The following is a 12,291-nucleotide window of genomic DNA, read 5'->3' as shown; positions in this document are numbered from 1 at the left end:
CCAAGTTAAATGTCACAGCATTATATAAAGGTGGTGAGGCACTGGCACAGGTTGCCCAGAGAAGCTGTGGATGCCCCATCCCTGGAAGTGTTCAATGCCAGGTTTGATGAGGCTTTGAGACACCTCATCTACTGGAATGTCCCTGCTCATGGCAAAGGGGTGGGAACCACATGATCTTTAAGGTCCCTTCCAACACAAACCATTCTATGATTCTATAATATCTAAATATATATATATATTTATCAGTATAGATAGTATAATACACTGCCTAGATAGGTATAGATCCATTGTAGGATTTGATGCAGTTGTGATGTTTATGAGGAGATTTTTGCAGCTACAAAGCTGCAGTTTCTAGTGTCTGCCTTTGCATCATGTGATAGGGCTGATTGTTACAAATCACAGATTATTTAGATTTCCTGGAAAATCTGTAATTACCTGTCACATACCTGACATGTCATATTCATTGTTAATTTAAGCATACGTGGAGTTACTCTCAGGATACAGGTATATATATCTTCACTTTAAGAAGGAACAGCAGTAGTAGCAGCAGCACACAGTAGTAGTAGTAGTAGTAATAATAATTTTGTAACTTCAAAAAAAGCCCCACAAACAAACCAGAATGCCTTTAAAACAGTCTGTTTTCTACTTTTCAAATCTTTTTCAGTAAGTTGTGAGCAATCTCATAAGGAAGGTGACCAGTACAATGACTGACATGTTTCTAAAACAGAATAGAACACAACAGCTGAAGAAGCCTTTTCTGGGTAAAAACTCCAAACCAGAGATTTAAGATTGTGATCAGATTGCACATACTATAGAAAAACTCTCCTGTTCATGGAACTAAATCACCGTCAAGAACACAAATTCTCCTGGTAACTTGACGGTCCTACCCACCTGCTGTTTTCAAGAAGCTAAAGAAACACAAAATATTGGGAATCAGCTCTTATCTTCCACATAAGTTTCTATAGCCCATCACTGTAAAGCAATTGCACAAGGAGAAAAAAAATCATGGACAGTTTTTCACCCATGGAGAGTTTCATTTTTTTTCATCCACAGTGAGTTTCCAAGGTCAAGGATGAGAAAGCATGTGTGTTTTCCTGTGTACTAATGCATTGTACGGTTCCTGCTGTGTATATATATATCTACACAAACACATTCATGTAGTTATTATTATATACACCTATAGCACCATTTTTTCCAGGGAACACTTGAGAAAAGAAAACAGAGAAAAAGAAGCAGATTCACTCTTTTTTTCCCTTGCTAGAATAATGCAGTATGTACTGTGATAGAGTATGTATCTTGCCTTTTTATCATCTGAAGTCAACCCTGAAATACTTACTACGTGCTTACATACCTTCAGCTTAAGGCTGGAAAATGCTTTCACTGACCATTCCCTACAGTCAACTTCTCAGGCACTATCTTGCTATGTGGGAGCTATACGTTCCCCGCATTATGACTAAAGCCAAGTACTTTAGTTTTTGCTTCTCTGTTAAGTGCTTTAGGTTACCATGCCTTATGCCCTTCTTTTAGGAGAAAACCACAGACAAAAAAAAACATTTAAGACTCTTGAGTATCAGTTTTGTAAACACTTCTCCATGCAAACAAACACCTTCAGGTACTCTCTTTCTGTAGCATTTCCTCCTGTTCTTGTGAATTAATTCACACTATCTTTTTAAATTATGGCCACAAGGCTAACAATCTTCCATTTAATATACATAGTTTGGGTGAATTAGTCAGAATTAGAACTAGAACTAGAATTCAGCATTTCACTTCTTATTTAGATGCCTAATTTGCATGTCCTGTAGCCCTGACTGTAACTCTGAACAAAGTATTTTGCTGGATACCAGCTGTTGTTCATCTCTTCCACAGCATCCCATCAATATTTCTGACCATGGTCAGCTGGTGAAGAATTTTATTACAGAAGGTTAAAAGTAAGTTAACTAATACATTGGCCAAAATATTTCTAAAAGTAAAAGCTCAATATTAGATAGCAATGTTTAACATAGAACATAGTTTATTTAAAAACACAAATTAATATTCTTAAGATTTTTTTGATGCATGGTTTTAGAATTTAATTTGTATTGCTATTTTAAAAAAGTAGCAAATCCATGAATCATGGTAAATTTAAGATTATTCAGTACATCACAGAGTTAAGAAATATTTTTAAAAATCATTAACTGATTGTGGCAATTAGATGTTAATGATATAAAGCAAACTGACCATGAAAATTCAGGACAAAGAATCCTCCTGTTGAAAAATCACTGTGAAATTTGAGAAGGACTTGATTGGTGGAACTGTAAGCTGTTTCCAGAGCTGTGTTCCCACTGAAAACTCCCAGCTGAGGTGAATTATGGTCAGGACCATCCCTAGGAAGGGAAACATAAAAGATCAACTGAAAAAATGCTGTATTTAACATTGAAATTAACAGTCTCTTTTCTCTGGATAGCAGGTTACATTTTTGTAAAAAGGGTTTTTCCTAATGATTCAAAATGAATTTGTTTTGTTTTTATTTCCAGCAACACAGAACACTCTAACTTAAAAGCTGAGTATTTTTTGAGAGACCAGGAGTACTTTACAGTAGCTTTTATATTTCTGTGGACAAGACATTTATTGGCTGACAGAAATTTTCGCTGTCTGTTCCTGTCAAAAATTCTCCTGTATGCATCAGCTGAAAATAAAATAAAATTGAGAAAGCTCTTGCAATCTTATCATTTTTCTAACATTATTTACCTCAGAAAATAACTCTAAAGAAAACATGCTTGTAATTCACAGGCAATTGGGAACTGAGCAAAAATAAGTTGTAAAAAAGTTGTTTCAAAATCTTTATTGAAGGAATATAACAATTCAGGAATTCAGCACATACTTCAGCCAAACAAGTTCAAAAAGCTGACACAATATTAGGACTCAATTGCTTAGGCAAAAAGAGAAGTCACTGATACAGTTAGCTCTTTACCAGTGGAGGCTTTTTTTTTTGCCCTTTTTTTTTTTTAAATATTATTTAATGTGTCAGGGACTACAACCTATGATGCATTTTAGACTTGGATTTATAGGCAATGCAAATACCAGAGGCAGTCAAACAGCAGTTCATTAACAGTCATACAATCTCTATAAACTGACTGGATTTTCCCTGTATTACATGGACTTGAGTATTGCTATCTGGAAAAAAATCACCCCAGACAGCAATAGGTACAGGAATAGTGGACTATCTGGGATATGGGAGCAGCTGACTCACACAGAAGTTACATCCTATATTCTATGCAAACTGTCCTTTTGCCAAACTGTGTAGTATATATGAGACATAAGTGACTTTGCACATTATCTAGAGTAAGGACCAGGATTAGCTATAGATGAGAAAGTATGTAACAACTTCAGCATCATCTAAGCCTGTTCTTGAGCGTAGTAAATCGTTATGCAAGAATTTAGACCACCCTGAGACCTCTTCCTCCACCTGAGGACACAATGTTGAGATGGGCTTGCAGGGTAAGAAATCCAAGATTAGAGAAGGGGAACATAAAATATGAATCGTAAAGACAAAGAGGTACAAGGGCTGAAATCTTGGCTTGAGAAATACAGAGAGTATGTCTGTTAGCCATATTAAAATATTAAGAAAATGTAACAAAATCTTAATTAATGCCTAAATTAGTTAATGCCTGAAGATGTCCAAAAGTTCTGCTACAACTAATTTATATTGCCTTATACGTTCATGGAACATTAATTTAACATAATGCAGATTGTTCTATCACTGTGACCTCACATGCGCTCACTTAGAAAACAGAGTTCAAAGAAGATCTGATTGATAACTGAATTTGCATTTCAAAATACTTTTGAAACAATATTCTTGAAGTGATATATATTATTTTTTTCATATAATCGTAGAACTTGTTTTATGCTGTTCTTCAGCACACAGAACAACCTAAAAAGCAATACTAAGCAAAAGCTGTAGCTTAGGACAGCAAGATCTGATAAATCAACCAGAAAAAACCCACTTTTGTTTTGAAAAGTTGCATACCAAACTGCAATATAGTCATTCACAGGTTCAGTTTGGAGTAAGGTAAAGTTGATATAAATCCCATGGCCTGGAGGTACAACAATTAACCAAGTACAGTCCTTGGAATTTGGGTATTCATCTGGAAATCCTGGGGAATAAACTGTACCATTCTGAGCAGTTACGTTATAGCCACAAGGAGCTGAAAAGAAAACAAACAAAATAATTAGTAGGAGAAACATACTCTTTCATGTTACAAATGGAATATCAAAATGTTCCCAAATTCTAAAAGCTCCACAAGACAAGATGATCTTGGTCTGAAAGACAGCATGTTTCCTTGGTTGCTTGCTCCTCAGGGACAGAAAGTATTGATATTTCTAAGAAATAATTTATCCCAATGTCTTCCATATTTAATTTTTAAAAATCCATCAAAATCTACTGGGAATATTGCTTTTATACAGAATTCTTGAAAGTAAGTTAGCACAGATTTAAGAAGGAGCACCTTTGGCTTGCATTCAAGATTAAAAACCGAGCGACCAACCAACGCTTTCCATACAACTGAACCCTAACTGAACTGGAACACAATTTGGGGAGGGGGTAGGGGGAGAAAAAAGAAAAAGAAAAGACTGATTGCTCTTTCACTACCCCAAAATCATTATACTTTATTTCTGACAGGTTTTATCCAAGTGTGATGGTACATCCATTGCAGTTTGTATGCTGATAATTCTTATGACAAATAAAATTAAGATAGAGAGACAAATTAGCATACACTTGCTGAATGAAATCTCCAGGCAAATCAATGCCATGAAAAGGTGGTTGATCTTATTCAGGGGTGGTAAATATGTAATAATGTGCTCTCTTTTGAGTCCCAGTTTGGGGAAACTGACTGATTACAGATGCAAGCATGGGTCTGAGTAGATATACGGCCATTAGTGCAAACTGATGAGTCTCACTCATTAAAGTGAGACCTTAATCTGTGGGCACTCAGTCTAGCTATGGAACTTTTCTCATTAGTTCTTACCATAAGGCTTATGTTACTATTTTCAGACCTTCTTCATTTCTTTTTCCCTGTTCAACAAGTAATGGAAAAGGAAAAGAAAAAAAAAAAACGGAAAAGAGAAAAGTGGAAAAGGAAGAAGGATTGAGAAATGCAGAAGGATGTCACATTTCCCGTATGGTTTAAAGCTGCTATACCATTTGGGTAGGAGCATCACCTGGCTAGCTGACACGTGGCCCTTTTTGAAGGAATCCTTTGAATAATCACTGGATTTTAGGACAAGTTAAGGAGGCTTTAAGCACTTCCCTTTCTTCACTTATATCAGTACTATCTAGTATGATACATTTAGCACATCTTCCCATCTTGGAATACAACAGCATCTGCTCCTGCACTACAATCCTTTGGAGCCCAACAAAAGGAAATGGGCTAAGGAAAATGAAGTGTTGATTGTCTGATTCCTGGTTGCATGTACAGACCAAGGGCAGCTGGCAATGTCTATCAGCTCTGATGGTTCTATGATGAAAATGTGACTTGAGCCCATTTTTTACTGTTCCCTAATCCCCTACATTTATGCCATGCTCAGATTGCTTTGTCTCAGAAATCTAGATTGCTCTCTCCACAGTACTCCATGTTTACAGCTAAATGACTGCTTTGACAAGTATGCTTAGTACATTGAAATACAGTTCCTGAGACTCATATAGTGGCAAGTGGAAAATCCCTTAAATTGTAGTTAAGATATAGGATTTTTCTGGTAGAAGTTTTATACTTAAATATACTTTGAGTTTACTATATTTTGACAGATTTATTAATGTTGTCAATGATTGCATATATTTTTGTTTTGCCTCCGTTATTGTCTAATACTCTAGGAAGAACGCAGATTGATTGTATCTCAGTAAAGATAGTCTATTTCATCTTATATCATTGTTAGCCATGACAAATCAATAAAAAGTCTCAGGAAAAAAAAAAGTCACAGAAAATAAAACTTTAATAGAATAAGCAATACACACAGCTGATTCTAGGGTTTCTCCAAAGAACCTTAAAAATCACAGGAGACAGAAAACTAACCAGAAATAACAGGCTATATTTCACACAAGAAAAAAACAGGTCTAGTTTCAATAAACAAATCACTCTGAATGATGTTGTTATATTGCACTTTGAATGACATGTATGAAGAAACACATATTTTTGAAAGGGAAAAGCATATAAAAAATTCTTCTAAACTTTCAAATACTAACAGTAGACCACGTGCTAATTTATAAATTAATTAATACTATACTATGCGCTCCCATGCTCTTTCATAACTAAATCCAGATGCAACGTTGCACATGGAAGGACAGTAAATATTTTAAAGATCCACCTAAAGGTGCCTGAACCTAGTTAGTAATTTATTGGCAGCTATGTTCTGCCAAGACAGCTATGGTATACCCTTAGGACAACCTGATTGCCCAGGAGCAAAGTCTTGGAGCATGACTATATGACAAGCTTCTACTATGATCTCATGAATATAAATTAATTTTATTTTCTCCCATATATAGATTAAGCTCTTCAATGCATTTCAGATCATCTGCTACCCGGTGGAGATTATGATTTAGAATAGGGTTGGCTTCCAAAAGCATGCAAATCTTTGCTCTGTTCAGACAGTCCTCCACTGACAGACTAGTTTTGAATCTGCATTCTGCTCGTGTCCTCTTTTTTCAACATGTCTATACTAGAATCTGGTTGATAACTATTTAACCCCTTTGTTGTATGAATTTCCATAACTTTTTATGGTATATATATACCAAGCCTTGCTCGGTGCAATTGTTTAACTTAAAGAAGTAGGAATGGCTGACTCAAGTACCATAATCTAGAATGAATCAGTGGAAATCTACATTGGGATGAAAACACCTTGAAAAGGCTTGGGAATATAGGAAGCGTTACATGGTACAGAGAAGCTTGTACTGTCAAAGTTCATATTATAAATCTGAAAGAAGTTTAACCATGTCATCCTTTCATCACAGAGCACAAAGCCAACAAATCTGTATTCTGAGTGAGCACAGAACTGTGCAGAGCAAAGGCTTAGTTTGCTGCCTTAAGATAGACAACCATACACCACAGATCTCAGACAACTTAGGGGAAGAATCTAGAAGAAAAGTACTTAAGTTCTAGCCATAGTGCTCTAGGTGGCAACCACAAATCTTAAAATTACAGAAAAAATTGTCAGAAAAAGTTTCAAATTTTCAACAATTCAGCATAAAAAATGAATATATGTGCAAAATGTTGTTTTGCTGGTGCAGGGCAGGAGTGTTTTAATTCGTTCCGATGTTGGCAAGTCCCTGCAGTTTAGCTAAACATTACATGCATACTCATTTTCTCTCATTTGATCCCATAATCAGATTTGTTTTCACTACACTAACACAGATCTTCAGTGAGATTCCTTAGAAGGGTAAGCTTCCAGCCTCAACACTACCACTTCCCAGGGTTTTTTATTATTGTTTGCCCTGTCCACCGATGGCCCTGATATTACTCTCCAAGCAAAAACCTAAACCAAATCATAAACCCACGACTTTTCTTTAACATAAAGGGTGGGAACTCTGCAACTAGACTGGAAAAAATCAGTTTAGGACTTCTAGCAATTTAACATCTTCTACCATCTTAGGTTCAAATGCTTATAAAAACCAGCACTTTCAAGAGCCAACTAGTCCAATTGTTTTATTTTCCCCCAGGTCCAGGATTTTTAACAATTAATTAAATCAGAAATGGTATATCTTTGGTTTTGCTAGGAAAAACTAATACAGGAAAATATGATAACAGTGCATTAGGTGGCTAAAATATCAAACTATGATCATACAGAACACAGAAGTGGGACCATTTTTAATGCCAGTAGTCAAACAAAATATGCTGCTTCATGTTTTTGAGATCTATCTTCAATATGATACTTTCCTAAGTCCATATGAGAATCTTGAAAGGGTACTGAACAAATTTTCTATTACTAGTATGAATTCAATGAAATAATGGAATACAGAGAAGATACGGGAAGGATGAAAAGCCCTTAACAAGTAAACCTTAGCCATGCAGCCCAGTAAATACAGTGGTGCATTGGTAATAATAGGCCATGACTTTGTGTTAAGCTAACAAAGGAGGCCACAGACAATTTTTTTCTGGACTTGTTCTGGCCGTTGGGAGACCTGTTTTAGCTTGTAGCAGCAATTATCATCAGGTAACTACTTACTACTTCATTTTAACTTTATACAACAGTGTGATGTGGCACAATATTTTATATATATGTATAATAATTCTGAATAAAACATAGTGATAAAAAATAGGTTTTCTGGACAGAATGAATTTGTAGGCTTTCTCCCAGACTGAGATCATTGACCTTATAGGTACTGACCTACAGGTACTGGAAGAGTGAGTGTATATCAGAGAAAGGGGTAGATGTTTGTCTGTATATCATTCTAGCATTACCCAATTTTAAATATCAGTATCACTATAACTGGACTACTAATTCTTTGATTAGACTGTTAAGTTTTTTCTTTGGAATAACATTAAAGCCTTGGCTTTACATCTATGGCATTTTCCTTTTGCCTGTATCAATATTTTAAGTCTAACAGACTGGTGAGGATTCAAGCAACCTATTTAATAACTTGGATGCAACAAATTTGTATTTTGGCAACAATGGCAAAGCAAGAATGCCTAAAGATAACAATAGCAGAGACACCGTCATGATTTTATTGCTTGAAGGGAGAATACTATGTCTTTGATATTCTGGAGCCAGAGACCCGTTTTCCACATCTTCCACACAAATATTCATAAACCTTTTTTTATGAATCATTTATAGGTTACATATTCATTGTCAGATTTCCATGGGAGACTGCATAGACAACCCAACAATTTCCTCTGAAGCAGTGTCAACTTTCTTTGAGGCACTACCAGATTTCTTACTTCTTTCAGCTTTCTGAAGTACGTGCAATATTACATAGAAAGGTTTCGATCTGAACTTCTAAAAACACTGCCCACAGGTACAAGAGTGATTTAATTCTTGCATTTATTTCCTTCTCAGACCCACTGCCAAATTCCACTGATCAGAGGCCTTATAACCATTTGTTTTCTTTATTGCAAAAACATTTATATGTCATCATAATTCTTTCAGCAATGCTGGACCAAGCTTTGATGTACAAAATGAATTTTTGAGAAAGCAAGTAGTGTGCTACCTTAGAGACTGCAAAAACTCTGCATGCTCACTCAAAACACTAAAAAAGTGCTCTTATTCAGAAATCATAGCTATAAACGTACACAACTGCACACACAATGGGGATGCATGCATTCAGGCCTCACCTGTGTGGAGTTGTGTAATGTAGATGCCTGTGGGTAGGCTTGAAAGGATCCACAAACAAAGGAACCAGGACAAACGTACATTCTGAATTACAGAGATGTTGGTAACAGAGCAGAGAGGAATGACTTCGAGTTAGTAAATTAAGACAAAACTACTGAATTAAGACTAAATGGATGAGGGACAAAGAAAAGAATGACTTTATCTTCATGTCACTATAAATAATTTCTCTTCTTGCATGTTAATTCAAACAGAAGAAATATTTCTTTACTCTCCCTTCATCTAAGAAAACAGAAAATGCTAATTTGTACTACAAAAATCTAAACCACTCCTAATATAGACTTCATGTGTCTTCAACATTCTTCTAGGAAACATGTTTCTCTAGGGAGTAAAAAGGAGTAAGAAAAAAAAAGAGGTTGCTATGCCCTTTGATGCTGCATCTACATCACTACTCAGGAATATTATGTAGTATTCTGAAGTCCTTTTACAACTCCAAAGGTGTCTTCATTTGGTGTTAGATCAAAAAAACCCCCATACCCTCCCAATACCAAAGAGCTGTTTTTAATCACCATCAAACTAGAGGAAATCCAGTGATGTTCTCACATGTAAAGTGAAAGCATCTAATCAGGCATTTAATCTCTCTTAGGGTTAAAAACTACATCTGGATATGAAGCAATTTTATTTTTTCTATATGATTTAATTGTCATGGAAGGTAATCCAACAAATGTATACATATTTTGAAAGTCCTAGATATAGAACACATATTCGTTTTCCTTTAACACCTCTGATTGCTAACTGAAACTAATTTACAAAGCATACCAGTTTATTACTTGATTCCATTCATCTTTAACCAAATTTTCATCAGAAGAGATGTATTAAAATCTTGCTCGCAGTTTTAATGAATACTGTTTTTAATAAGAAACAAATTATCATTTAAAGAGAGAGGTATAGAAAAAGAATTTTTCATATACTAAAAACATCCGATATACTTAAAAGTCCTTTATGCATCTTTTACCCAGTCTCATGCTCCTATTTATCCTATTGTCCCAGTTTTGGCGAGGTGGTGGCATGTGGCATTTAATCACCAGCTGTGGTTAAACCACGACACCTATCAATACAGTTGTCACTTTATATACATCTAAAACAATGGGAATGCCATTCGATGTTTGCTATGCCTTTAAGATGTATCATATACAGATTGCTGCTAAACTAGTTGAATGTTAAGTTCTTAGTTGTATAATACATAGGTCTACATTCTTTCACAACACTACTACTTTGTAATTAATATTTTTAAATTAAAATAAATTATTAAACCACTAATGAGGATTTTAAAAGATATTGTTTCTTTAGCTGACAACTTTCATTCAAGGCTTAATTAATGAGAAAAGAGGGACAATAAGTCACTGCAGATACATCACCACAACACTGCTATGGAAGAAATCAAAATCAGGCTAAAGCGTCTGACTCAAAAAGCTTAACCAAGGACTAGGAAGAAAGGAAGAAAAGAAGAGGCGTTTGATGTATATAAAACCAAAAAGTATTGAAATTTGAAATGAAGCACCTAAGTTACTAAAGGATTCTAAAAGCACTTAAAGATTCTGCTTGGCAGTGCCTCAGCATAAAATTTCACAGGCTTTGGAGGGGCCCTACTGAAGCCTTAATGCTGAAGTGCTGTACTGTTAGCTAGCAAAGACACTCTGAGTAGCTGCTTCTGTTGCTTTGATTTAGGAAAAGAAACTAACTTCTCCAGATGTTCCAAAAGCAGAGAGATCCCACACAGGACTTTTTTTCATTAGGAGAAGGTGAAGCAGCTTATCAAACATAAAGAAAGCCTTGAATTTCATGGCATAAAGAAATAGAGAGCTTTGTTATAGGCCAGGATAGCAAAACAGAATGACTTGTGATATTGATTCGATTTCTTATACAAGTGAAAGAGCTAGAATATTTTCAAAAGTGAATAACATAATGGTTGCCTTTCTTATCCATCCTTTCAGTTTAACTTGAATTTATATACTTTATTAGATATTTCTGATTTCCCACTACAAAAAGGATCCTAAAAATACATGCTGTAAAAGAGCAACACTTTAAATGTTCCATGTTTACCTTGTTATCTATAGGATTACATACTGAAACTATTACTGTATGATAATAAAAAAAAGTAATAAAAGGACTGAAATATAGCTAAAAAAATCTCTAATACTAACATCACAATAGCATTCAATGAACCAATAAAAAAATCCAGTGTGTGAAAAAAAGACTCAAGGAGAACAGAGATAACTTCTCTGGAAGTCTAAGAACCTAGTTTTCTAAGAACGTATGCAAACCAATGTGTTTTCCCCCTGACAAACATTTCAAATTGCATCTTAGAAATTAATGTTTTTTAAAATTAATTGTAATTAGTAAACAATAAGAATATAGGGAGAATATGGATTTGGTATCTTAAATGTCTTTATTCTAGGAGTGCAAAAACTGTAGGTCAACCTTAATGGGAAGAGCGAAAAAACATGTAGTATTCTCTTATCTTTTTATGTCCTTGAAAGTACTTTCTTTCCCTATTCATATGTAAGATAATAAGACACATTGCAGATAACAGGCAGAAGACACCATAATGATTTTGAAAAATCTGTATCATCAGGCAGCAAGATTTAGGACTAAATACACTAACATCATTTAGTAGAGTAAGTCATATGTGTATCTGTTTTATAAAGACTGCACAGAAGTTATTTTATCAAGCAGTTATTCCATACCTTCCATATGCATTTCAGATCCCCCCCCCCGCCTCCTGCATTTTTTGACAGTGGCAACATTATTTCCAGACAAGACAGTCCCTATGAGTACTTGATATGCTGCTTGTAACTCTAGCTCTTCCTTTCACCTTAGCTTTGTATTGTATATGGAACATATGTTAATAATATTCTACTATCATCCTTTACACTTTTATAACACTCTTCAAAGGATATTGTAAAACTATAGCACAGGTTTAATCTGAGAAAAAAAAAA

The 12,291-nt window shown here is 35.0% G+C and overlaps 1 protein-coding gene across 1 annotated transcript in view; it reads right to left on the bottom strand.

The window, feature by feature from the left end:
• The window catches only part of CSMD1 (CUB and Sushi multiple domains 1), a 1,211,070-nt gene that overhangs the window by 124,217 nt on the left and 1,074,562 nt on the right, over window positions 1-12,291 (bottom strand). The window contains exons 43-44 of the mRNA XM_040599137.1: window positions 4,007-4,184; window positions 2,218-2,363 (exon numbers count right to left, since the gene is read on the bottom strand). Coding sequence (XP_040455071.1) covers window positions 2,218-2,363; window positions 4,007-4,184 — 324 coding nt within the window. The remainder of the gene's footprint in view (window positions 1-2,217; window positions 2,364-4,006; window positions 4,185-12,291) is intronic.

The sequence above is a fragment of the Falco naumanni genome, chromosome 6, assembly GCF_017639655.2.
Source record: "Falco naumanni isolate bFalNau1 chromosome 6, bFalNau1.pat, whole genome shotgun sequence".
NCBI lineage: Eukaryota > Metazoa > Chordata > Aves > Falconiformes > Falconidae > Falco > Falco naumanni.
This window is presented reverse-complemented; position numbering and strand designations above follow the sequence as displayed.